Source organism: Mustelus asterias, chromosome 18 (assembly GCF_964213995.1).
Source record: "Mustelus asterias chromosome 18, sMusAst1.hap1.1, whole genome shotgun sequence".
NCBI classification, from domain to species: domain Eukaryota; kingdom Metazoa; phylum Chordata; class Chondrichthyes; order Carcharhiniformes; family Triakidae; genus Mustelus; species Mustelus asterias.
Window position 1 is genome coordinate 88,926,734 of NC_135818.1, and position 27,130 is coordinate 88,953,863.

Below are 27,130 nucleotides of genomic sequence, written 5' to 3' on the forward strand. Positions count from 1 at the left end.
TCCGGACTATCTTAGTGGCAAAAACTGGGCGACATAGACAAATTGGGCTGAAGGACCTGTTTCCATGTTGTAAACCTCTGTGACTCTAGGAAGGATGCTCCCGATGTTAGGGATGTCCAGAACTACGGATCAGAGCCCAAGGTTAAGGTTAAACCTTTTAGGACAGCGAAGAAGAGAAATATCTTCACCCAGAGTGGTAAGCCTATGGAATTTTCTACCACAGAAAGTAGTTGAGACCAAAACATTGTATGTTTTCAGGAAAGAGTTAGATACAGCACTTGGGGTGAAAGGGATCAAAGGATATGTGAGAAAGCGGGATCCAGCTATTGAGTTGGATGATCATCCATTATCATAATGAATGGCGGAGCAGGGTCAAAGGATCCTGGGACAATATTTATACTTCAATAAACATAATTAAACAAATGATCTGGTCATTATCACACTGCTGTTTGTGGAACTGGCTGATTGTTGACCTGTTTCCTACATTACAACTCTGGCTATCCTTCAGAAATATCTCAGCAGATGTGAAGTGCATCTTCAGAAATATCTCAGTCTCTGACCGATTTGCTGCGTGTGTGACCTCGGTTTTGATTTCAAAGTTCAGTATTTGAGAGATTTTTCTGCTCCCCTCACACGGGTCAACTTCGACTTCACACGTTAAGGTTAGAATTCATCTTTATTTATCTTTGTTTTTTTTTTTACAGGCAGTACACAGAATACAAAATATATTGTGTCTTTTCAAAGCTGCAAATGACATTCGTTTTTCCCACCCAACCTCCCCCTCACCACAACCACCCACCACATCCCTGTCCTACTTCCCAAAATTCCAATGCTGGGAATGTGATGTCGATTTTTATAATTAAAGAGAAATTAACTCATGTTTCGAGGCGTACCTTGGAGTGAGGGAGTGTAACAGGTGCCACGTAAGCACTCAAAATGCAGCTGCAAACCACTGAGAAACAGCACAAAACAAGCTCCAGTCACATATTGCACCAACAATGCATCATAGTTAGCTCCTTCAACACGTCAGAGGTTTATAAAAGTGTATAGCGGCAGAAAACAGTGAAAATAAATCTTTAAACATAATATATATATATATATATAATTTCAGTGTGGTACCAAAAACACAACAACACAAAGACAATACTGAGAAAATAAAATACACACAAAATAAGCATCACATGCCACAGATGCGAAGAGTTGGGGGAGCTCTCAGGTTTGGTAGCTGGGCACATTTGCTCAAGTCAGATTCTTGTAAAGAAAAACAACCATCACCGAAAGAAAACAAAAGGCTGACACAGAGAGAGAATTATCTCTGGAGGAATGGGAGATGGATTCTTTTCCCCTCCCACAGGGATTTGCTGTTTCTGCTGCATGGTTTCTTCACGAACTATAGTTGACCTGGTAATACAGGGTTTTGTGTCTCCAGATGGAGTAGGAGTTGTCGAATTTAAGCAGGTAGACTCCCTGTCCTGGGTACTTGTGACTGCCGGACTGAACTTCCAGGTGACTGTCTTTTCGGTACACAGGTAGGATCTCCTCCAGATCAGATCGGCTGAAATCTTTAGTTCCCCTCTCGATGTCTCCTTGTACTGGGGGCGCTGAGGAAAAATGCATCAGGATATTAATAGCAGCACAAGAGGGAGAGACAGTCGAGAAATGATAGGGCCAGAGGGAGATGATTTAGCGAATTTGAATACGGAGGTAGAGGGCGGTACACCAGGGAAAACGCTCACACCTGATGCCATTGGAACAGACCAACTAAACAAGGCTGGGAATCTGTGCTCAAAGACACCAAACAAATGAGCAGCATCAGGTTCCATTGCATAAATTCCAAACCACTGCACTGGCAGAGGGAGCGGACCGAGGGGAACACCGGGCCGGCAGAGGGAGCGGACCGAGGGGAGCACCAGACCGGCAGAGGGAGCGGCCCGAGGGAAACACCGGGCCGGCAGAGGGAGCGGACCGAGGGGAGCACCAGACCGGCAGAGGGAGCGGCCCGAGGGGAACACCGGGCCGGCAGAGGGAGCGGACCGAGGGGAGCACCAGACCGGCAGAGGGAGCGGCCCGAGGGGAACACCGGGCCGGCAGAGGGAGCGGACCGAGGGGAGCACCAGACCGGCAGAGGGAGCGGCCCGAGGGGAACACCGGGCCGGCAGAGGGAGCGGACCGGGAGGAACGCCGGGCCGGCAGAGGGAGCGGACCGGGGGGAACGCCGGGCCGGCAGAGGGAGCGGCCCGAGGGGAACACCGGGCCGGCAGAGGGAGCGGACCGAGGGGAGCACCGGGCCGGCAGAGGGAGCGGACCGAGGGGAGCACCGGGCCGGCAGAGGGAGCGGACCGGGGGGAACGCCGGGCCGGCAGAGGGAGCGGACCGGGGGGAACGCCGGGCCGGCAGAGGGAGCGGACCGGGGGGAACGCCGGGCCGGCAGAGGGAGCGGACCAAGGGGAGCACCGGGCCGGCAGAGGGAGCGGACCAAGGGGAGCACCGGGCCGGCAGAGGGAGCGGACCAAGGGGAGCACCGGGCCGGCAGAGGGAGCAGACCGAGGGGAGCACCAGACCGACAGAGGGAGCGGACCGAGGGGAGCACCAGACCGACAGAGGGAGCGGACCGAGGGGAGCGGACCGGGGGGAACACCGGGCCGGCAGAGGGAGCGGACCGAGGGGAACACCGGGCCGGCAGAGGGAGTGGACCGAGGGGAGCGGACCGGGGGGAACGCCAGACCAGCAGAGGGAGCGGACCGAGGGGAACACCGGGCCGGCAGAGGGAGCGGACCGAGGGGAACGCCAGGCCGGCAGAGGGAGCGGACCGAGGGGAACACCGGGCCGGCAGAGGGAGCGGACCGAGGGGAGCACCGGGCCGGCAGAGGGAGCGGACCGAGGGGAACACCGGGCCGGCAGAGGGAGCGGACCGAGGGGAACGCCAGGCCGGCAGAGGGGCAGTTTTCTGAATTATATATTAAATCACGGTCCCATCTTTCCCCTCAAACTGGATACCTACCTGTGGAAAAATTGAGATGAGGAAGTACGAATTTAAGGTAGTTGGCAAAGCAATGGTGACACGAGAAGAAAAGATTCCCTGCAGCAAGTGGTTGAGATCTGGAATGTGCTGCCTCAGAATCCGTTGGAGGCAGGTTCAATTGAGGCATTTAAGAGGAAATTGAATTATCTTAAGAGGAAGAATGTGCAGAGTTACAGCTGGAGGCCACGGAGTGGATCTGGGTAAATTGCTCCTTTGGAGAGCTGCTGCAGACACAAGCGGACCGAGTGGTCGCCTCTTTCTGTGCTGTAAACATTGTGAACTTTTCAGGTCCAGGCATCATTCTGGTAAATCTACACTCTCTCTAAGACCACATCCTTTTTAAGGTGTGGCACTCAGAACTCCTCTCAGTAACTCCAGGTGTAGTTTAAACAGGGCTTTGAGTAACTGAAGTAGGAGTTCTTCCTATGTCTGTTCATTTTAATGATCTACGTACCTGGATCCCAAGGATCTTTGGACCTCCTGTTTCGAGCTTTTCACCATTTGGAAAGTCCCATCTGCTCCCCGTTTATAGGCCCAAAGTGGATGAGTTCACATTGCCGATAGCAGAGCTCATTTGCCACAATCTTGTCGATAAGTTTATTCCATCAGTATCTCTGTAATTTTATGCTTCCATCTACATTGCTCACAGTACCATCCAACTGTGTGTCATTAGCACATTTGGATAGGTGGCTTTCTAGCCCATCATCTAAGTCATTAGTAAATAGAGTGAATAACTGAAGCCCCAGCACTGATCTTTGTGGGTCATCAATAATTAGAGTATCTATCCATTCGCTCAGCCAATTACCTAACCAGATCAATAATCTGTCTTCAGTTCAATGAACCTTATCTTTAGCTTGCAGTTTCTTATGAAACTTAGGAAACTTTATGTCCCTAACAGCACTGTGGGTGTACCTACACCACATGACTGCAGTGGTTCAAGGCAGCAGCTCACCCCCACGTTCTCAAGGGGCAATTAGGGATGGAAAACAAATGGTGGCCGAGCCAGTGATGCCCACAGCACAACTGAATATAAGAAACAATGAAAGATTTGATCAATGTCTTCTGGAAGTCCACACAAATTACACTCACAGCTATTTCCCTTTCCAATATTTTAATCACCTCTTCAAAAGTTTCAATTAGATTGAAGGCATGAGCCTTTACACATTCATGCTGACTTTCAGGTCAGCTGAAAATTTTCGAGGTGTTTCAGTGCCATGTGGAATTTTCCAATCGAAAGAAACGGTTCCAGAATTGAGAGAGCATTGGAAGATTATAGTTTCAGCATCTGCAAAGTTTCCTTTAAACCCCCGAGATAGAAACAATCTGGTTCTGGGGACCTCTCACTCCTCAATTCCATTATTTTCTTCATTAGAGTCATAGAGGTTTACAGCATGGAAACAGACCCTTCAGCCCAACTTGTCTATGCTGCCCTTTTTTTTTAAAAAACCCCTAAGTTAGTCCCAATTGCCCGCATTTGGCCCATATCCCTCTATACCCATCTTACCCACGTAACTGTCTAAATGCTTTTTAAAAGTCAAAATTGTACCCGCCTCTACTACTGCCTCTAGCAGCTTGTTCCAGACACTCACCACACTGCGTGTGAAAAAATTGCCCCTCTGGACCCTTCCATATCTCATCCCTCTCACCTTAAACCTATACCCTCTAGTTTTAGACTCCCCTACATTTGGAAAAGATATTGACTATCTAGCTGATCTGTGCCCCTCATTATTTTATAGACCTCTATAAGATCACCCCTCAGCCTCCTACACTCCAGGGAAAAAAAGTCCCAATCTATCCAGCCACTCATAGCTCAAACCATCAAGTCCCAGTAGCATCCTAGTAAATCTCTACTGTTATTTTGCTTACGTTAGGTTTATCAGACCCCTGGCCTGACTCAATATCCCTTCCTCATGGCACTGTGAGTATACCCTCATCACAGGCACTGCAAAAAATCAACTTGGCAGCTCACCACCAAATTAGGGACAAGCAACACATGCCAGCGACACTCATCCCACAGGAGAATAAAAATAATTTACATCTTTGGGATGTCCTCTTCCTGTACTGTAATTATTCAGGACATCTACATCTTCTTTCTTTCAGTGACAAGGTCACTGTTCCATTTTCTAGAGGCCCACATTGTTCCTGATCACCCATTTTTTCCCAAAGCAATCTGGAGATAAAAGTCAATATTCTCTTTGCCTTGCAGATTATTTTTGAACCTGTTTCCTGGCGTTTAGCGATTTCTATACTTGGATCCCTAAACCTCTCTGCTTTGCCACAGATCCTAGCTTCTCACCATTGAGAAAACACTCCAATCCATCTTTCTACAAACCTCCCACTTCCCCCGACGACTCGAGTTACTACACTTTCACCCAGTCACTTAATTAGTGTCCCCGAGAGATAAAAGTTCAAAGCAGAAGACAAAATAGCATCAGAACGGTTCTTATTTTAGAAACTCTCACACTCAGTAAATATGTTTTCTTTTTAAAAAAAAACAATGGGGTATTTTGATATTTTATAAAACCGCAACTATGAAACTCACTGGAAACTCACACTGAAAGTTAATAGTCACATGCTAACCACGAGTGTACCAGATTTACAACTTTTACAAGCTGCAAGAGGAGAAATTAACATTGGAAATAAGCAGCAAATGTTGAAAATCGCAAATAAAATCAGGAAATGCTAGAAACACAACAGGTCTGTCAGCACTTAGCCCAGTCAGACAAACACACCTGAGGCAGAGTGCAAATGAGGGTGACCGAACATGACAGAGCGAGAAAGAAACCGAGAGAGAGAAAATGAGAGTTCACATGAGTGTCAATGCGAGTAAAAGAACACGAGCTGGAGAGGTAGGGGACTGCAGAGTGGGTCGGTAACACATCACATAAATCTGAGTGAAATATTTACAAAGTCCGTTACCTTCTGCATCTTCCTCGTCCTCCTCGTCACTCGATTCACTGACTAGCACTGTAATCTCTGTATCGGTCACAGGTGCCCACTCAAAGTACACCCCAAAGCCAATGTCGTAGGTGTCTGTGGCAAAGTCCCAGCAAACGCAGGTACCATCGGGGTGGGTGGGAACCCGCACTGTTACTATGTTTCCACGGTTCACCTTCATCACTCCTGCCTTTTCTCTTATCTTCTCCTTGAACTCATTCATCTCGGTGGAAATCCAGGTGGAAGCAGCATCAACGACAGGAACAACTGCAAGGCAACAGAAAAAATGCAACTAGTCACACTTCCAAGGGAAGATTTTGTCATTCATTCATGGGACGTAGGCATTTATTGCCCATCCCTTGTTGCCTTTGAGAAGGTTCAAGAGTTGCCTTCTTGAACTGTTGCAGTCCATGTGGTGTAGGTACACCCACAGTGCTGTTAGAGAGGAAGTGCCAGGATTTTGAGTCAGCAACACTGAAGGAACAGCAATGTATTTCCAAGTCAGGATCATGAGTGGCTTGAAGGGGAACTTGCAGGCAGTGATGTTCCCATGTACCTGCTGCTCTTGTCCTTCTAGATGGTAGCGGTCATGGGTTTGGAAGGTGCCGCGTAAAGGAGCCTTGGTGAGTTGCTGCAGTGTACCTTGTAGATGGTACACACGGCTGCTATTGTGTGTCGGTGATGGAGGGAGCGAATGTTTGTGGATGAGATGCCAATCAAGTGGGCTGCTTTGTTAAGTTCCTTGAGTGTTGTTGGAGCTGCACCCATCCAGGCAAGGGGAAAGTATTCCATCACACTCGACATGTGACTTGTAGATAGTGGACAGGCTTTGGGGAGTCAGGTGGTGAGTTACTTGGCATAGAATTCCCAGCCTCTGACCTGTTCTGGTAGCCACAGTATTGATATGGCTGGACCAGTTCAGCTTCTGGTCAATGGTAACCCCCAGGATGTTGGTTGTGCTGCTACTGCCACTGAATGTCAAGGGGCTATGTCAGATTCTCTCTCGTTGGAGTTGATCATTGCCTGGCACTTGTGTGATCCAAAGTTACTTGTTAGCCCCAGCCTGGATATTGCCCAGAGCTTGCTGCATTTGGGCATGGACTCCTTCAGCATCTGAGGAGTCGTGAATGGTGAACATTGATAGTCTGCTAATAAGTCCACAACATGTACATTGACTACTCTCATACCTCCCTAAATCCTGTTCTCATGCTTTATAATGACGAGACAGAGACACTTACATTTCCTTGTACAAAACTAGCCAGATTTTTTAAAAATATGAGTTCATGGGAGGTGGGCATCACTTGCAAGGCCATAATTGCCCTCGAGAAGATGGCAGTCAGCCACCTTTGTCAATAAAACTGTGTCTTGCTGGGCCATTTCTGTGGGTCTGGAGTCACATGTGGACAGGGCTGGGTAAGATTTTCTTCCCGAAATGACAGTAGTGAACCAGTTGGTTTTTTACAACAGTCTGGTTTACCAGTAAGAGGTAGTCGTTTATTCCAGATTTATTTAATTAATTGGATTTAATTTCCCAGCTGCCGTGATGGGATTTGAACTCGTGTCTCCAGAGCATTACATAGAATCTCTACAGTGCAGAAGGCGGCCATTTGGCCCATTGAGCCTGCATTGACTACAATCCCACCCAGGCCCTATCCCTGTTACCCCACATATCTACCCTGCGAATCCCCCTGACACGATGGGGCAATTTAGCATGGCCAATCAACCTAACCCGAACATATTTAGAGTGTGGGAGGAAACCGGAGCACCTGGAGGAAACCCACGTGGACATGGGGAGAACATGCAAACTCCACACAGTGACCCAAGGCCAGAATTGAACCCGGGTCCCTGGTGCTGAGGCAGCAGTGTTAACCACTTTGCCACCATGCCACCCATTACACCACGTCCCTGGATTACTCATCCATTAATTTAACCTTTATGCCATCAGAGCCCCAGAATAGCAACAAATGGCAACCCATACTCAGGAACTTGAGAGAGTCATAGAGGTTTACAGCATGGAAACAGGCCCTTCGACCCAACTTGTCCATGCTGCTCTTATTTTTGTTAAAACCCCCAAACTAACCCCAATTGCCCGCATTTGGCCCATTTCCCTCTATACCCATCGTACCCATGTAACTATCTAAATGCTTTTTAAAAGATAAAATTGTACCCGCCTCTACTACTACCTCTGGCAGCTTGTTCCAGACACTCACCACCCTCTGTGTGAAAAAATTGCCCCTCTGGACACTTTTGCATCTCTCCCCTCTCACCTTAAACCTATGCCCTCTAGTTTTAGACTCCCCTACCTTTGGGAAAAGATATTGACTATCTACCTTGTCTATGCCCCTCATTATTTTATAGACCTCTATAAGGTCACCCCTCAGCATCCTATGCTCCAGAGAAAAAAGTCCCAGTCTATTCATCCTCTCCTTATAACTCAATCCATCAGGTCCCGGTAGCATCCTAGTAAATCTTTTCTGCACTCTTTCTAGTTTAATAATATCCTTTCTATAATAGGGTGACTGGAATTGCACACAGTATTCCAAGTGTGGCCTTACCAATGTCTTGTACAACTTTAACAAGACGTCCCAACTCCTGTCTTCAATGTTCTGACCGATGAAACCAAGCATGCCGAACGCCTTCTTCACCACTCTGTCCAACTGTGACTCCACTTTCAAGGAGCTATGAACATGTACCCTTAGATCTCTTTGTTCTGTAACTCTCCCCAACGCCCTACCATTAACTGAGTAAGTCCTGCCTTGGTTCAATCTACCAAAATGCATTACCTCGCATTTTCCTAAATTAAACTCCATCTGCCATTCGCCACCAATCTTGGTGTCATCTGCAAACTTACTAACCATGCCCCCTATATTCTCATCCAAATCATTAATATAAATGACAAATAACCGTGGGCCCAGCACTGATCCCTGAGGCACACCGCTGGTCACAGGCCTCCAGTTTGAAAAACAACCCTCTACAACCACCCTCTGGCTTCTGTCAAGAAGCCAATTTTGTATCCATTTAGATACCTCACCCTGGATCCCGTGAGATTTAACCATATGCAACAACCTACCATGCGGTACCTTGTTAAAGGCCTTGCTAAAGTCCATGTAGACAACATCAACTGCACTGCCCTCATCTACCTTCTTGGTTACCCCTTCAAAGAAATCAAATTTGTGAGACATGATTCTCCACTCACAAAGCCATGCTGACTGTCCCTAATCAGTCCTTGCATTTCTAAATGCCTGTAGATCCTGTCTCTCAAAATACCTTCCAACAATTTACCCACCACAGATGTGAGGCTCACTGGCCTGTAGTTCCCAGGCTTTTCCCTGCAGCCCTTTTTAAACAAAGGCACGACATTTTCCACTCTCCAATCTTCACGCACCTCACCCATGACTATCGATGATTCAAATGTCTCGGCTAGGGGACCCGCAATTTCCTCCCTGGCCTCCCACAGCGCCCTGGGATATACTCCATCAGGTCCCGCAGATTTATCTACCTTGATGTGTTTTAAGACTTCCAGCACCTCTTTCTCTGTAATATGTACACTCCCCAAGACATCACTATTTATTTCCCCAAATTCCTTAACATCCATGCTTTTCTCAACAGTAAATACTGATGAGAAATATTCATTTAGGATCTCACCCATCTCTTGTGGATCCGCACATAGATGACCTTGTTGATCCTTAAGGGGCCCTACTCTCTCCCTTGTTACTCTTTTGCCCTTTATGTATTTGTAGAAGCTCTTTGGATTCTCCTTTGCCTTATCTGCCAAAACAATCTCGTGTCCCCTTTTTGCCCTCCTGATTTCTCTCTTAACTCTACCCCTACACCCCGTATACTCTTCAAGAGATTCACTTGATCCCAGCTGTCTATGTACGTCATGTGCCTCTTTCTTCTTCTTGACCAGAGCCTCAATATCCGGAGTCATCCAGAGCTCTCGACTTCTGCCAGCCTTGCCCTTCACTCTAAGAGGAATGTTTTTATCCTGAACACTGGTTAACACAATTTTGAAAGCGTGCCACTTACCAGACATCCCTTTGCCTTCCCACAGACTCCCCAATTAACTTTTGAAAGTTCCTGCCTGATACCATCAAAATTGGCCTTGCCCCAATTTAGAATATTAACTTTTGGGACAGACCTATCATTCTCCATAGCTATCTTAAAACTAATAGAATTAGTTTTAGAGGACGGAATGAGGAGTGAAAAGGTGGCAGCTGAGGGATCTGTCCCTACAGAATGGGTAGCTTTGCTATCTTGTGAACCAATGAAAAAAAAGCACGAGATTAGATACACTCTACACTGTCCCCCGTCAAACACTCCCAGGACAGGGACAGCATGGGATTAGATACAGAGTAAAGCTCCCTCTACACTGTCCCCATCAAACACTCCCAGGACAGGTACAGCACGGGGTTAGATACAGAGTAAAGCTCCCTCTACACTGTCCCCATCAAACACTCCCAGGACAGGTACAGCACAGGGTTAGATACAGAGTAAAGCTCCCGCTACACTGTCCCCCATCAAACACTCCCAGGACAGGGACAGCATGGGATTAGATACAGAGTAAAGCTCCCTCTACACTGTCCCGCATCAAACACTCCCAGGACAGGTACAGCACGGGGTTAGATACAGAGTAAAGCTCTCTCTACACTGTTCTATCTTCAATTATTTTTTAAATTCTTTCATAGGATGTGGGTGTTGCTGGTTGGATCAGTGTTTGTTGCCCATCCCTAATTGTCCTTAAACTAAGAGTCTTGCTCGGCCATTTCAGGGGGCAGTTGAGAGTCAACCACATTGCCGTGGCTCGGGAATCACATGTAGGCCACACCAAGTAAGGACAGCAGATTTCCTTCCCTAAAGGACATTTGTGAACCAAATGTTCAACAATGGTCGCTTCATAGTCACCATTACTGAGACTAGCTTTCAATTGCAGATTTTCTATTAACAGAAATTACATTTTACCAGCTGGCGTGGTGGGATTTGAACTCTTGCCCCCAGAACATTATTAGCCTGTGCCTTTGCATTACAAGTACAGTGACGTTACCACTACACCACCACCTATCACAATTACTGTACTGACCTCTCCCAGGACCTTCCAATGGATCTGGAGGTAGCTTTTCTGGGCCTCCATGGTCGGACTGAATGATGACAGAATCGCTGCTGACTTTGCGAACCCGGTATGCCCCAACCGCTGTATCGCCCAGTTTGCCGTCCTTAACATCCTGATGGATAAGAAGCAAAGATCCCTCTATTAGTACAGCACCGCCGTTACAAAGCAATTCAACAGCATGCAAGAGTCAGCTCACTTCACAGAATCCTCTGCAGGGGCTGGAAAGTTCTAGAAGCCGCAATAGTCCACCTTCTGGGACAGGACCTAAAAATAAATCATCAGGAGGGATTGCTAGAAGTATAAGTGGAGATAATAATGGGACCCAAGAGAGACAAATCTCCAAAGGTCGATGATGCTTTTCATTCCCAGGGAATTAAATGAATCACGTGGTGATATTGCCCATGTGTAGGTCACAATTTTCCCAATTCAGAAATTCTGCCTTTAAATTATAAATTGTAAATGTCATTCCATTATACAGAGAGAGAGAGAGAGAGTGATCAGACAACTACAGGCACGTTGATTTAACATGAACTGTATCAGGAATCGAGCGACTGAGACCTTGTTGCAGTACCAGATAGTCAGAGAGTTCATGTGGATTTATGAACGGCAGTTCATGTCTGAGTTTTGACGATTAATAGCATCAATGGATGCCTCGATGGATTTCCAGAACCCATTTGATAAGGTTCAGCAGAAGATTAACAAAAAAAGTAAGCGTGGACAAAATTGGAGGAAACTTTGTGACAAGCGTTGGAATTTAATTGGGCTGTTGGAAGACAGTAAGGGAACATAGGGCGGATCCTTTGATTGGCGGAATCTCTAAAGTCTCAGCTTTTCACTATTATAAATGACGACTGAGCAGATGGTGTATTATTTATCCACGTTTACAGGTGACAAGTAGTTCGGGGTGGGCACAGTAAATTTTGTGGATGTGATCAGGAAACATTCAGCGGTGATCCCCAGGTTTCAATACTAGGATCTCACAGTTTTTGATACACATTTTTGACCTGGACTTGGGGTTACAAGGTCACTGCTTTTAAATCTGGAGGCAGCACAAACTATGGAAGTAAACAGTGAGGAAGACAATTATCAGCTTCAAGAGGACACAAATTCCAGTGGTACAACTGCCACATGGTTCGTACTGGAATTAATTGTGTCTAATTATGTGTAGGTCATTAATTAAGGGTTCACTTGAACACATGTAAATGAGACACTTATTGGAGTGGTTGTGGGAGGTGTATTCTTGTAATGATTCACTCTGTAAATAAATATAAGACTGAGTAAAGACTGGTTCTGGCATTATCCTTCACCAACTGACTTTCTGAAATACAACACATTGTGGATTAAATCAAACAGAGAAAATGGTGAGATGATACATTTTGATAGGAGAATGAGAAGAGGAATACAGAATAGTTTAATTATGTAACGAGGTCAGGAACAGATTGTTGTACATTTTTAAAGGAATAAGGGAAGTTAAGGTAGTTAATGCAGCAAGAAACCCTGGACTTTCTAAACAGAGTACACAGGTGAAGCAGTCATACTAAACTTTTATAAAACTAATTCGATCCCAGCTGGAGAATTCTGGCCTTTAGGAAGGACATGAAGGCTTTGCAGTTTATAGCTGGGACTTTATAGAATGGTTCTGTGATGGGGAATGATAGGCAAGTGGGTAGAGAGGAGAAGCTGGGGGTGGCCTCAGAGAAGAGAAGGCTAAGAGTACAAGTGTTTAAAATAATGAAGGGTTTAGATAAGAGTAAATAAAGAGAAACTGTTTCGAATGGCTGAAGGATTGATGACCAGAGGACACATTGGGAAACGAGAAGCATGAATACAGCAACAGTTTAACAGTCATTTACAAAAGACATCTAAATAAATATCCAAAAGAGAAATAAACTGGAGGATATGAGCAAAGAACGAGACTAACTGGATCATTCTTCAAAAGAACTGGTGTAGACTCAATGGGCCAAATGGCATCTTGTTCTGTTGTATGATTTGATGATTTTAAACACATACATAGACCAGGTAATTGGACAAGACTATGGCAGATGGATTTCAATGTAGGAAATGTAAGGTCATTCACTTTAGATTCAAGAAGACAAATCACAATATTATCTTCAGGGAGAGACTGGGAAATGTGGAGGAACAAATTAATTGAGATATCCAGGTACATAAATCACTGAAAACGAGTGGACACCTGACCTGTAGCTCAAGGGAGTTTGGTTAGGAGGTGAGGAAATTATACCTCAGTTCCAGAACTCTGGTTAAACCTCATCCGAAGCAATGGAGTTCTGATCTGGGCATTGCCTTCAGGAATGTTGAGCCTCGGAGGGGATACAACATAGTCTGGTATTGTCCTGGTGAATCTAAGAGCAAAATGTTGAGGACAAGCTGCACAGAGCCAAAGACCAAAATACATTTGTCCAGAAACCGGAGCAGTCTGACAACCAGACATTTTCTTTTAGAGCTCTCGGTGCCATTCCCAGAACAGAGTAAGCTCAGAAATGAAGAGGCCATTCTCAGACTGATTCCAGAGAAAGAATCAGCGAGATTTATGCACACGCAGGACCCACTGCAGTGCTTTAAGAACTGCCACCTCTCCCTTCTCACCAGAAAGAAATCCAAAATCCAGGAAAATTCTAAATCTGGCACAGGCTCAGAATCCAGGGAGCAGGACTTTGGACACTAGACCTATATTCCCTTAAGCAAAGAAGATTAAGGGGTGATTTAATCGGAATGTTTAAAATGATGCAGATCTGATGAGGTAAGGAAACATGTCGAGGACTTTGGGACTTCCTGAGATCATGAAAGGTGTCAAAGAAATGAAAAACTTTCTTCCTTTGAAGTGTAGTCGCTGACGTAATGCAGGAAATGCAGCAGCCAAATTATGCACAGCAAGATCCCACAGTTAGCAATGAGACGAAAGGCCAGATAATCTGTTTTTAACAATGCCAGTTGCGGGATAAATGTTGAGGCCACTGGGGAAGCACCCTTTCAAAAGGTGGCTGTAGAATCCTCCAAGTCCAACTGAGAATGCAGAGGGAGCCTCAGTTGCACCTCTGACAGGGCAGCACTCTTTCAGTACTGTACTGCAGGAGTGTCTGACTGGATTCTGGGCTCGAGTCTCTGGAGTGGGACTTGAACACCTGGCTGCTGAATGTAATATTGAACTAAAAATCAGAGAGAGAATACAAGGGTACAGAAAGAACTAGTTGCATGTAAGTTAACCACACACCTGCTGTACGTCTTCATCTTCTGGCTCAGCTATCGGTTCTACTGGGATTCCAGAATGTTCACTCAGATCGCCTTCTGCTTCTTCAGTCACCGGTCTTGAACTCTGTGGTCTCTCAAGAGAAAAACACATTCTTACTCAAAAATATTAAACGTAACAGTTGCTGCACCCCTCCTGAGCTGCCCACACTCCAGCTGATGTCACCCCGCCTCCTGGCACCATGCACTGCCAGCCAGCAACAAGTTGCAGCCCTGACAACGACCCAGGGAATGGATGTAGCCAGTGGTGTGAAACGGGAAGGCGCAGATGCAGAGAAGTCCAAGGATTGAATCTATGCTGTACTATACTGTGGTGAGCTCTACAGGACCACAGCTCTACTGAGAAACAGCTCCTCAGCTAAAGAGACCCAGAGTGGTTCAGATGCCCTTAGCTTGGCATGAAGGAAACAGCTCCTCCAATCTGTGTAACAGTGTGTCCTATCTGTCCACAAGATGCACTGCAGCAATTCACCAAAGATCCTTAGACAGCACCTTCCAAACTCACGACCACTTCCATCTAGAAGGACAAGGACAGCAGATACATGGGAATGCCACCACCTGCAAGTTCCCCTGCAAGCCACTCACCATCCTGACTTGGAAATACATTGTCATTCCTTTGCAGTCGCTGGGTCAAAATCTTGGAATTCCCTCCCTAACGGCATTGTGGGGCAACCCACAGAACATGGACTGCAGCGATTCAAGAAAGCAGCTCACCACCACCTTCTCAAGGGGCAACTAGGGATGGGCAATAAATGCTGGCCCAGCCAGCGACGCCCATGTCCCACAAATGAATAAAAACTTATTTCTATAAAATTCTTTAACAAAGCAAATGACAGCACAATCAGATAAAGATTGATACTGATTCAAAGAACATGATGATATCAGGTCAGGTGACCATAAATATTGGTCAACGAGGAAGGATTAAAGAGAATTTCGGATGTGTGGCAAGTGGGTGGCCAGCTTGGTGAGTGTTGAAATATTCAAGCCCGGAGTTAATAAACACGGGTGAAGGTTTCAGCGGGTAGATAGCCAAGGAGCGCAGTTTGTATCAGAGACCAAAGATCATGGCTTTGGTCTCTCTATTATTCAATTTGATGAGAGTACGGCTCATTGGGAACTTGAGTAGGAGGAAGATAGGATCATACTCAGCTGTAATGCCTTCCATAGTCGAGTGACTCAGGAATGCAGAATGGCCACTTGCACAAGGAATTGAAATTTGAGAAGACATGGAACCCAAATTGAATAACAGTGGGGAGTGGAACCTGGGCGCAGAGAAAAAAAGCTACATGCACTAAGTTAATGCACCTTGCCCCAGTCAATAACATTCTTTACAAAAAACAAGAAAGCTCCCAGCAGTTGGGACTTGCACAATTCTGGTAATTAGAATATCACAATCCCCACAGTGACTATTCTCAAAGGGACCAATCCTTCACCCAATCATGAGAACTTTGCAATAATTACAACAAAACGCAGTAAATTAGCATCCACTCACACAGCTCATTGCACACTGTCATTTTCACAAACACATCTGCTATCACCTTGCCCCTTCTGCTCGTGCTGTGTCTCCCACCATCAATTAACCCCAGGACGACAGAATTCCTTAATCACAGCTGCGGCTATTCTAGTGAGAAACAAAGAATTTTTCCACAAACTCCTTCACAAGTACATTCAACCAGCTCAAATGTCACCCCCGCCCCACCCCACCCCAGGTCCTTCTTCATGCCTGACTGCAAGCAACAGATATATTGGGTGTTGGGACTTACCTGGGGTGGGGCAAGAATGCAATTGTAATTAAGTCTGATGACTCCCTGCAGGCTCAGCTCGTTAGGATGGAGAGCAGCTCAGGCACAAGGATCAGGCTGGATTCATACCACACACATTGACACCTGATCACAGACTACAGAGTACAGCCTTTGGTGTCCTCAATGCCCTTTGCCAAGGAGTGATAAGAGGCAGTGGGAAGACAAACAGCATTACTGTGCTGATCAGCAGATCTTAGAAATCTTAGAATCTTAGAAACCCTACAGTACAGAAAGAGGCCATTTGGCCCATCGAGTCTGCACCGACCACAATCCCACCCAGGCCCTACCCCCATATCCCTACATATTTTACCCACTAATCCCTCTAACCTACGCATCTCAGGACACTAAGGGGCAATTTTAGCGTGGCCAATCAACCTAACCCACACATCTTTGGACTGTGGGAGGAAACCGGAGCACCCGGAGGAAACCCACGCAGACACGAGGAGAATGTGCAAACTCCACACAGACAGTGACCCAAGCTGGGAATCGAACCCAGAACCCAGGTCCCTGGAGCTGTGAAGCAGCAGTGCTAACCACTGTGCTACCGTGCCGCCCCGATGGTAAATCTTGCTGGGACATACAGACATTCACTGTGCACTCTCTCTCCTAGCCCCTTCAACTCTTTATTTGGGCAAAATATTAGGAAGTGCACACCACTGAGACAATCCCAGTGCAGGCCAGCACCTTCAGGAGAAGAGCTTAGGAGTTGGCGGGAAGAAAGAGGTAAAATAAACTCAGCCTTTGTTGAGTTACAACATATTCAAATCGGTGATATTAGGGGAATGCCACTATCTCCAAGAGCCCCTCCCGGGTCACACACCATCCTGACCTGACAGAAAGTACTTGCATTTATATAGCATCTGTCACAACCGTGGTGTCTCAAAAAACTTTACAGGTAATAAGAACTGCCTGAAGTGTAATCATTGCTGTAAGTTGGAAAATATTTAGGACTTGTATTCACATCAATCTTCTTTCATCATCACTGGGTCAAAATCCTGGAACACCCTACCACCCAACAACAGTGTGGCTGTATCTGTCCCACATGGACTGCTCCAGTTCAAGAAGGTACCTCATCACCACCTCCTTAAGGCAATTGGAGATGAGTAATGCAGGGTTTGCCACTGACGCAGACATCCTGAGAACATTTTTTTTTAAGGTCAACATTGCCACAGTAAGAGATATTTATGTTGCCAACATCTGTTCAACTGTAACTACGACATGGCTGCTGAAGGAGATCATTTGATTTGATTTATTATCGTCACATGTATTAACACAGTGAATAGTAGTGTTTTTTTGCGCACTATGTAGACAAAGCATACCGTTCATAGAGACGGAAATGAGAGAGTGCAGGATGTAGTGTTACAGTCATAGGGTGTAGAGAAAGATCAACGTAGTGCAAGCTAAGTCCATTCAAAAGCCTGACAGCAGCAGGGAAGAAGCTGTTCTTGAGTCGGTTGGTACATGATCCCAGACTTTTGTATCTTTTTCCCAACGGAAGGTGGTGGAAGAGAGAATGTCCGGGGTGCGTGGGGTCCTTGATTATGCTGGCTGCTTTGCCGAGGCAGCGGGAAGTGTAGACAGAGTGGGTGGATGGGAGGCTGGTTTGCGTGATGGATTGGGCTACATCCACGACCTTTTGTAGTTCCTTGCGGTCTCGGGCAGAGCAGGAGCCATACCAAGCTGTGATACAACCAGAAAGAATGCTTCCTATGGTGCATCTGTAAAAGTTGATGAGTCGTAGCTGACATGCCAAATTTCCTTAGTCTTCTGAGAAAGTAGAGACGTTGGTGGGCTTTCTTAACTATAGTGTCGGCATGGGGGGTGAGGGGGGGGGGGGGGGGGGGGGGGGAAGAGAGAGGGGCAGGACAGGTTGTTGGTGATCTGGACACCTAAAAACCTGAAGCTCTCGACCCTTTCTACTTCGTCCCCATTGATGTAGACAGGGACATGTTCTCCTTTACGCTTCCTGAAGTCGATGATAATCTCCTTTGTTTTGTTGACATTGAGGGAGAGATTATTGTTGCTGCACCAGTTCACCAGATTCTCTATCTCATTCCTGTACTCTGTCTTGTCATTGTTTGAGATCCGACCCACTACGGTGGTGTCGTCAGCAACTTGGAAATCGAATTGGAGGGGAATTTGGCCGCACAGTCATAGGTGTATAAGGAGTATAGTAGGGGGCTGAGAACACAGCCTTGTGGGGCACCGGTGTTGAGGATGTTCGTGGAGGTGGTGTTGTTGCCAATCCTTACCGATTGTGGTCTGTGAGTTAGGATGTTCAGGATCTGGTCGCAGAGGGAGGTGCCCCGAGGCCCAGGCCACAGGGTTTGGAGATGAGTTTTGTGGCAATAATGATGTTGAAGGCTGAGCTGTCGTCAATAAAAATAAGGGGGGGGGGGGGGGGTGGTTTACCTGATCGAGGTCTTTAAGATTACGACAGGGATTTGACAGGCTCAACATAGATATTTCCAGTTGAAACCGGAGCTCGAGGTCATAAATATGTGACAGTCACTAAATCCAATTGGGAATTCTGGAGAAACATCTTTACCCAGAGAGTGGTGAGACTGTGGAACCGACTATCATTGGGAGGCGAATAGCATAGTTGCAGCATAAAACAAGTATGGAGGACGGAGAAGATCTGCAGAGAGATTTGGACAGGCTGAGTGAGTGGGCGAGGATATGGCAAATGGAGTATAACGTTGAGAAATGCGAGGTTATACACTTTGGAGGAAATAATAACAAATGGGATTACTATCTCAATGGAAACAAATTAAAACATGCTACCGTGCAAAGGGACCTGGGGGTCCTTGTGCATGAGACGCAAAAGCCCAGTCTGCAGGTACAACAGGTGATCAAGAAGGCAAATGGGATGTTGGCCTATATTGCGAGGGGCATAGAATATAAAAGCAGGGATGTCTTGATGCACCTGTACAGGGCATTGGTGAGGCCGCAGCTGGAATACTGTGTGCAGTATTGGTCCCCTTATATGAGGAAGGATATATTGGCATTGGAGGGAGTGCAGAGAAGGTTCACCAGGTTGATACCGGAGATGAGGGGTTTGGATTATGAGGAGAGGCTGAGGAGATTGGGTTTGTACTCGTTGGAGTTTAGAAGGATGAGGGGGGATCTTATGGAGACTTATAAGATAATGCGGGGGCTGGATAGGGTGGAGGCGGAGAGATTCTTTCCACTTAGTAAGGAAGTTAAAACTAGAGGACACAGCCTCAAAATAAAGGGGGGTCGGTTTAAGACAGAGTTGAGGAGGAACTTCTTCTCCCAGAGGGTGGTGAATCTCTGGAATTCTCTGCCCACTGAGGTGGTGGAGGCTACCTCGCTGAATATGTTTAAAGCGCGGATGGATGGATTCCTGATCGGTAAGGGAATTAAGGGTTATGGGGATCAGGCGGGTAAGTGGTACTGATCCACATCAGATCAGCCATGATCTTATAGAATGGCGGGGCAGGCTCGAGGGCTAGATGGCCTACTCCTGCTCCTATTTCTTATGTTCTTATGTAAGTATGATACCGAGCCACAGACGGAAACTAGGTAAGCACGAGGGAACAAAGATTGGAAGGGTTTGGTGATGGGATAAGTTATGAGAAGACTCAGGTTGGGCATTAATATCAGCGTGGACCAGTTAGGTTCAGCTATTTGTTTTCGTGCTGTAACTCTCCCGTCTTCAGTCCCAATCCCAGTTTGAATGCTTACCTGTTTCCTGGCTCCGTCTGGCACTTCTCACTTCCCTCCGACACATGCAGGCCGGACAGCTGCGAGGTCACGTCAGGTTTCGACTCCTCCTCAGGTTCTGCATTGAAAATAAACGATTTATTATCTTCAGTGCGTAAGTATAAATACATTAGTAAAATAAATGAGAAAAAAAATAAGGCCACTAAACTCAGTCTGTAGTGATCTTGCTATAGAGGGAGCACAGCGAAGGTTTACCAGGCTGGTTCCTGGGATGGTGGGTCTGTCATATGAGGAGAGACTAAGTCGGTTAGGATTATATTCACTGGAGTTTAGAAGAGAGAGGGGATCTCATAGAAACTTATAAAATTCTAACAGGATTAGACAGGGTAGATTCAGAAAGAATGTTCCCGATGGTGGGGAAGTCCAGAACTAGGAGTCATAGTTTGAGGATAAGGGGTAAACCTTTTAGAACTGAGGTGAGGAGAAATTTCTTCACCCAGAGGGTGGTGAATGTGTGGAATTCACTCCCACAGAAAGTAGTTGAGGCCAAAACATTGTGATTTTAAGAAGAAATTAGATTTTGCTCTTGGGGCTAAAGGGATCCAGGGATATGGGAGGAAGGAGGGGGGATCAGGATATTGAATTCGATGATCAGCCATGATCATAATGATTGGCAGAGCAGGTTTGAAGGGCCGACTGGCCGATTCTTACTTTCTCTGAATGTTTCTATGTATTTTCACCATCCAGTACTTACAGAAAGCACAAGGTGCAATCAAGGGTAAACCCTCCGAACCAGAGGGCGGCTAACTTCGGAGTAGAAAAATGACCCAGTTGGTGCAGACTGGAGTCAAAACTCGGCTGAAAAAAGCAGTAACCATGGAAGAGAGCTTCAAAGAGCAACTGGTTCAGGTACACAGCACACACACACTCCCAGATTGGTGAAAGGAAGTTCCTGGCTGATTAAAGATAGAGAGGTTAACATGAAAGAAAAGGTTTTTGATAAATGCCAGGTTAATAGGGACAGAACTGGAAAAGGAAGTGAGAGGGAAAGTCAAGAGTATGAGGCTAAATAAGCAGGTAGTGAAAAAAGTTTCATAAACGTATAAATAGAAAAACAGAATGAAAGAGAGGGTTAATTGGAGATCAAAAAGATCTTGGAGACAGAGATGGGCAAGGTATTGAATCTGTCTTCATTGCTGCCAACGTCACAGTAAAGGAGGCCCTCGGCAATGGTGATATTGGACAGGATAAACAGAATGAGGGGATAATTTAAACGTTGGCAGTGCTCGGAGTCTGAATGGGAGGCATCTCAGTTACTGAGGGAAGTAAAGGTGGAAATTGCAGGTCCTCTAGTCACAACCTTGCAATCCTCCATAGATATGGTGGCAAAGTTGTCAAAAGGACAGGAAGATGCTGATGACTACTTGGAAAGGAGAAAGAGATAAACCTAGCAAAGAGAGAGAGAAGAAAACAATGATCTGGGACACAATTGATTAGCACTCTCTGTGAAACAACTCTCTGCCTCCAAGATGATCGTTTTGACCTCCAATCAACCCTCTCTTTCATTCTCTTTTTCTATTTATAAGTTTATCAAAGATTTGAGGGTTTTTTTGTGACCTGTTTATTGAGTCTCAGTCTGCCTTTCCCCCTCACTTCCTTTTCCAGTTCTGTATCTATTTTTATTTTTAAACTTTTTAAACCCCTCCCCCCCCCCCTCAGATTTCTCACTCACTCAGCAGTTCACCAGAACAGAGTCATTTCATGAAGGCCACAGCTGGTCACTACAATGTTATAAAGAACATATTTATTAGCACAAAATACACGTTTTAAGCAATACTCTAAACCAACCTCTCATATTGCTGCTCTCCCCCTGTGCCTGAGAGAGCAGACATCAGTATTTCACCCCATTCTTGGCTCTCTCCAGTTTCATTTGATCAACGTGCTGCAAGATGATTCTCCACATTTGATGGAAACTTAAATCAAAAACCTCCCAAGTCAGAGTGTTTGATACGACTGAGGCACGGCCGACAACCTCTCAGCCGGGCATCAACTTCCATTCATGTTAGGCTCTGTTTCTTCATTTATATTAGGCACTGCTCAGTGAGTAACACTCTGACCTCTGAGTCAGAAAATGATGATTTGATTTATTGTCATATGTATTAGTATACAGTGAAAAGTATTGTTTCTTGCACGCTATACAAAGCATACCGTTCATAGAGAAGGAAAGGAGAGAGTGCAGAATGTAGTGTTACAGTCATAGCTAGGGTGTAGAGAAAGATCAACTTAATGCGAGGTAAGTCCATTCAAAAGTCTGACAGCAGCAGGGAAGAAGCTGTTCTTGAGTCAGTTGGTACATGATCTCAGACTTTTGTATCTTATTCCTGATGGAAGGAGGTGGAAGAGAGAATGTCCAGGGTGCGTGGGGTCCTTAATTATGCTGGCTGCTTTGCCAAGGCAGCGGGAAGTGTAGACAGAGTCAACGGATGGGAGGTTGGTTTGTGTGATGGATTGGGCTACATTCACAACCTTTTGTAGTTTCTTGCGACCTTGGGCAGAGCAGGAGTCATACCAAGCTGTGATACAACCAGAAAGAATGCTTTCTATGGTGCATCTGTAAAAGGTGGAGAGAGTCAGACCTAACATGCCAGATTTCCTTCGTCTTCTGAGAAAGTAGAGGAGTTGGTGGGCTTTCTTAACTATAGCATCGGCATGCAGGGATTCAAGTCCCACAACTGGAGGTGCTGTTGTTCAGATGAGATCTTAATTCAAGGTCACGTCTGCTCAGATGGGTGTAAAATATCTCAGCACTATTGGAGAGGAGTAGGAATCTTCTCCCTGGTGTCTCAGTATAGATTACATTTACAATCAGTTACCCATCACTGTGAGGAGCTTGTCGTCTGCAAATTGGCTGCCTTGTTTCTACATTTCAAACTTGAAATGTATTTGATTGGTTGTAAATTGCTTTGGGATATCTGGGAATGATGAAAGGCGCTATAGAAATGCAAGTCATTTCACCCATCTTTTCTAACACCCTGAAACTCATTAAATCCAGAAAGTTCCCAAAAGCAAGGACATTACAAACCACAAACGCCTGCACTTCTCCGATAGAAATCCCCATTTACACTGACTTCAAATGCACATGTACAAGGCACCAAAATAGCAAAGTGAATTCAATGAAAATGCAGGAGGCCATTCGGCCCATCAAGCCTGTTCCACCATTCAATGTAATCATGTCTGATCTGTATTCTAACTCATCCACTGCCATGGTTCCATATCACTTAAAACTCTGGCAAAACCTAATGATCTCAAATTTAAGACTATCTACTGAGTTAGTATCTGCTGCTTTTTGTGAGAGATTATTTCATATTTCTACCAGCCTTTGCATGAAGAACTGTTTCCAAACTTCTCTCCTCAATGGCCTGATTCTGACTTTAGAGGTACGTCCCCTTGTCTCAGACTCCCAATCAGTCCGACATATCCAGCATTTGTTGTCCAGCTCCAATTGCCCGAGGGGTGGTGGTGAGCCACACGTTTCTCTCTATTTACCTTACTGAATTCTTCAAAAACCCAAATCAAATCATCCCTTATCTTTCTATATTCCAGGGGATGTAAATCGAGTATACAGCAACCAGCAAGGCTGCATGAACTGACAGCAGCAGCCCTGTGAGGTGGCCTTACCACATCAAATTCAGTTAGAAACAACCTGAGCTCTTCCCTTGATGTGAACATTTTCACCTCTATATTCCCAGGTGAAATGCTGGCAATAACAACAGGGTTCATTTGAAGGATTACACAAACAGCATCGTGATCTATTCATCATTCCTAGAGACTAACACCAGATAGTGGACAGTCTAGAGGAGCAGGGACAGTTCTGCTTGGAGCCTAGAAGGTTAAGAGGTTTATCAAATTATAAACAATGTTGGATTGAACTAGAGTGTAGATGAGGAGGAACTTTCCAGTGGCAAGGGGTTAGAATAACCAGAGAGAACAGACTTAAAATAATTGACCAAACATTCCAAGGGAGCAAATATTCTTCTTTATAAAAACACAGCAAGTTGATGAGATCTGGAAGAGGGTGCCTGAAAGGGCGATGGAAGCAGATTCAATAGGACCGCTCAAAAGGGAATTGGATTTTTAAACGAAAAAGAGGAAAATTTGCAGTGTTATGTAGAAAGTGTGGGACTCGTTGGCCAGATCTGTGTAACAGCCTTGACAGACACAATGGACTGTGGTTGCATTATGGATGCTGAGAGATCGTTTCCCCTGGCAAACACGGGGGCACAGTCTCAGGATAAAGGGCCGATCATTTAGGACTGGGATGAGGAGAAATGACTTCACTCACTGGGTTGTGAATCTCTGGAATTCTCTCCCCAGAGGGTTGTGGATCCATCACTGTTTAAGGCTGGAACAGACAGATTTATAGCCTCTTAGGGAATGAAGGGATACGAGGAGCAGGTAAGAAAGTGGAATTGAAGTCCAATATCGGCCATGATTGCAATGAATGGTGGAGAAGGCTCAATGGACTTTATGGTCTACTTCTGCTCCCATTTCTGGTGTTTGTGTTCCTTGACATGCAAGCTGCATACGAGATTGTGTAGCTGGGCATCTCTGTACATAACTCTGGGTTTGTATTTCCCAGAATAGAATCGCTATAGTTGGAATCTCCCTTTTAGCTGTCACCCATACTGAAAATACAAATCTTCCCCAGTTAATAAACGGCAGCCAATTCCATTAATTGCTCTTCAGATAGGGATCAGTAAAGTCTACTCGATTGTAAATACCCAGGGGTTTTCCATATTTTATGTGTAAAAGGAAAATAGGAATAAACACCTGAGTAAATATCAGAGAAATCAGTAAAACGGTAAGTTTAATTTTTGAACACAGAATGATACAGCACACAATGCAGTTGCATTGGGCCAAGGCTGCACTAGCAGAGCTAATTATTCTCAATCTCCCTCAAATCCCTGTCATTCCTTTTCTGTCAAGCATTTATCCAATTTCTTTTGAAAGTTTTTATTGAATCGGATTTCAGGCAGCACATTCCAGATCAGAACAACTTGCTTTATAAAAAATTATCTCCTCTCCCTTTGGTTATTTTGCCATTCACCTTAAATCTAAAGGTTAGCAAAGCTTCTGCCTCGATTTACTCTTATCAAAACCCTCCATTGCTTTGAACTCCTCTTCAATTTTCGTTGCCATGACAACAATCTCATCTTCTCCAGTCTCTCCACATAACTGAAGTCCTGTCATCCCTACCACCATTCTAGAATCTATGTTTCATGTCAGCCACTCTCCTAGAACTATGATGGTGCAATAATACAGATCGTTGGCAATTATGCACAGAACAAGTGCACAGAGGCTTTTAGCAAACAGAACCTTTGGGTTTGGCCCGAGCCAATTTATTATTGGATAACCTCAGTTTTCACTATCAGCATGGTAACAGTCCGTGCATTGCTGCCTTTGTTCATACCTAACAAGCTGCAAAAACCCTAATGCAGGGACACAGTCACACCAAAACATCCCCAAATCCCAATTTTCACTGCCTGCATTTCATTTTCTTGCAATAAGTCAGGAGATTATTGTGTGCATTTTGTGTGTGTGCGTGTAAATGTCCTGTGTACAATCTCTGACCGTTTTTATTAAGTGGTTGAAGCCATAACATCATCATAGAATGGTTCCAGCACAGTAGGCAGCCTTTCAGCCCGTCATATCCATGCTAGCGCTCTGTAAGAGCCAACCAATTGGTCCCACACCCCTTCCGCATAACCCTACAAATATTTTCTCTTCAGGTACTTATCCCTTTTAAAAGCGATGACTGGATCTGCCTCCACCACACTCGTTAGGCAGAGAATTCCAGAGTCTAAACATAGATTCTGTTAAATTACTGTCACCAAACAGATATTGAGCAAAGCCATAATGGATCTGCAAATAACAGTGCTGTTATTTAGCTTGACTGTGATTTTTTTTTTAAATCAGCTTCTTGTCCAATTTCACAAGTCGAAATGGTAATCAAAATAAAAATATAAAATTTTAATTGGGTGTTTCTGCATTCTCATTTTCAATTATCATTTATTCTTTATCCCTTCAAAAAAAAGAGTCTCTTGACGTTTAACAAAATAAAATCTGAAAACCCTCTGGCTCTTTAAACGGCGAGTTACAGAAATTAAAAACAAAGCTCCAGCCATTTGGAGAGGGAGAGTGTGGGATGTGGGAATTGATGATCCTGATGCTGTCCAGCAAATCTCAACAATACCTTTCAATGCTGGATGGCCCTGTGTATCCGGCAATGTGCTGGGACCCTGAGGGTGAGGGTCTGTCCCCCTCCCTGTGCACTGGGGGTTCGAGTGAGGGGGTGAGGGTCTGTCCCCCTCCCTGTGCACTGGGGGTTAGTGAGGGGGTGAGGGTCTGTCCCCCTCCCTGTGCACTGGGGGTTAGTGAGGGGGTGAGGGTCTGTCCCCCTCCCTGTGCACTGGGGGTTAGTGAGGGGGTGAGGGTCTGTCCCCCTCCCTGTGCACTGGGGGTTAGTGAGGGGGTGAGGGTCTGTCCCCCTCCCTGTGCACTGGGGGTTAGAGTGAGGGGGTGAGGGTCTGTCCCCCTCCCTGTGCACTGGGGGTTAGAGTGAGGGGGTGAGGGTCTGTCCCCCTCCCTGTGCACTGGGGGTTAGTGAGGGGGTGAGGGTCTGTCCCCCTCCCTGTGCACTGGGGGTTAGTGAGGGGGTGAGGGTCTGTCCCCCTCCCTGTGCACTGGGGGTTAGTGAGGGGGTGAGGGTCTGTCCCCCTCCCTGTGCACTGGGGGTTAGTGAGGGGGTGAGGGTCTGTCCCCCTCCCTGTGCACTGGGGGTTAGTGAGGGGGTGAGGGTCTGTCCCCCTCCCTGTGCAATGCGGGGGGTCGGAGGCAGTGCGGGGGTCGGTCCCTCCCCCGGTGCCGCGGGGGTCCTGCGGCCCGGTCCGGCCCAGCCTTACCTGGCAGTCCGGGGCGGCCCCGCTCCTCCTCCTCCTCCCGATCCTGCGGCTGTTTCTCGGCCCCCGGAACACCCAGGCTCATCCCCATCTTCATCCCGCTCTCGCTCGGCGTCCTCCCCGCCTCCGACTCGCTGCTGGCTGAGCCCCCGCCCCGCGGCGGAGAACGCTGCCGTCCCGCGGCCGCCCCGCTCGCCATCGTCACCGACAGCCGGGGGGGAGGCGGGGGCGGGGTGGAGCCGAGCGCGGGCGGAAGGAGCCGAGCGCGGGCGGAAGGAGCCGAGCGCGGGCGGGGTGGAGCCGAGCGCGGGCGGAAGGAGCCGAGCGCGGGCGGAAGGAGCCGAGCGCG

At 46.4% G+C, this 27,130-nt stretch overlaps 1 protein-coding gene across 1 annotated transcript; it reads right to left on the reverse strand.

Annotated features, from left to right (window-relative positions):
- Window positions 1-659: 659 nt before the first annotated feature.
- tmed8 (transmembrane p24 trafficking protein 8) lies at window positions 660-27,009 on the reverse strand. Its single transcript, XM_078234545.1, has 6 exons — window positions 26,785-27,009; window positions 19,844-19,940; window positions 14,299-14,407; window positions 11,040-11,181; window positions 5,942-6,226; window positions 660-1,601 (listed from the first exon to the last, which is right to left on the reverse strand). Exons 1-6 carry the CDS (start codon window positions 26,978-26,980, stop codon window positions 1,384-1,386), a joined length of 1,047 nt encoding a protein of 348 aa, XP_078090671.1. The 5' UTR covers window positions 26,981-27,009; the 3' UTR covers window positions 660-1,383.
- Between the last annotated feature and the right edge of the window lie 121 nt (window positions 27,010-27,130).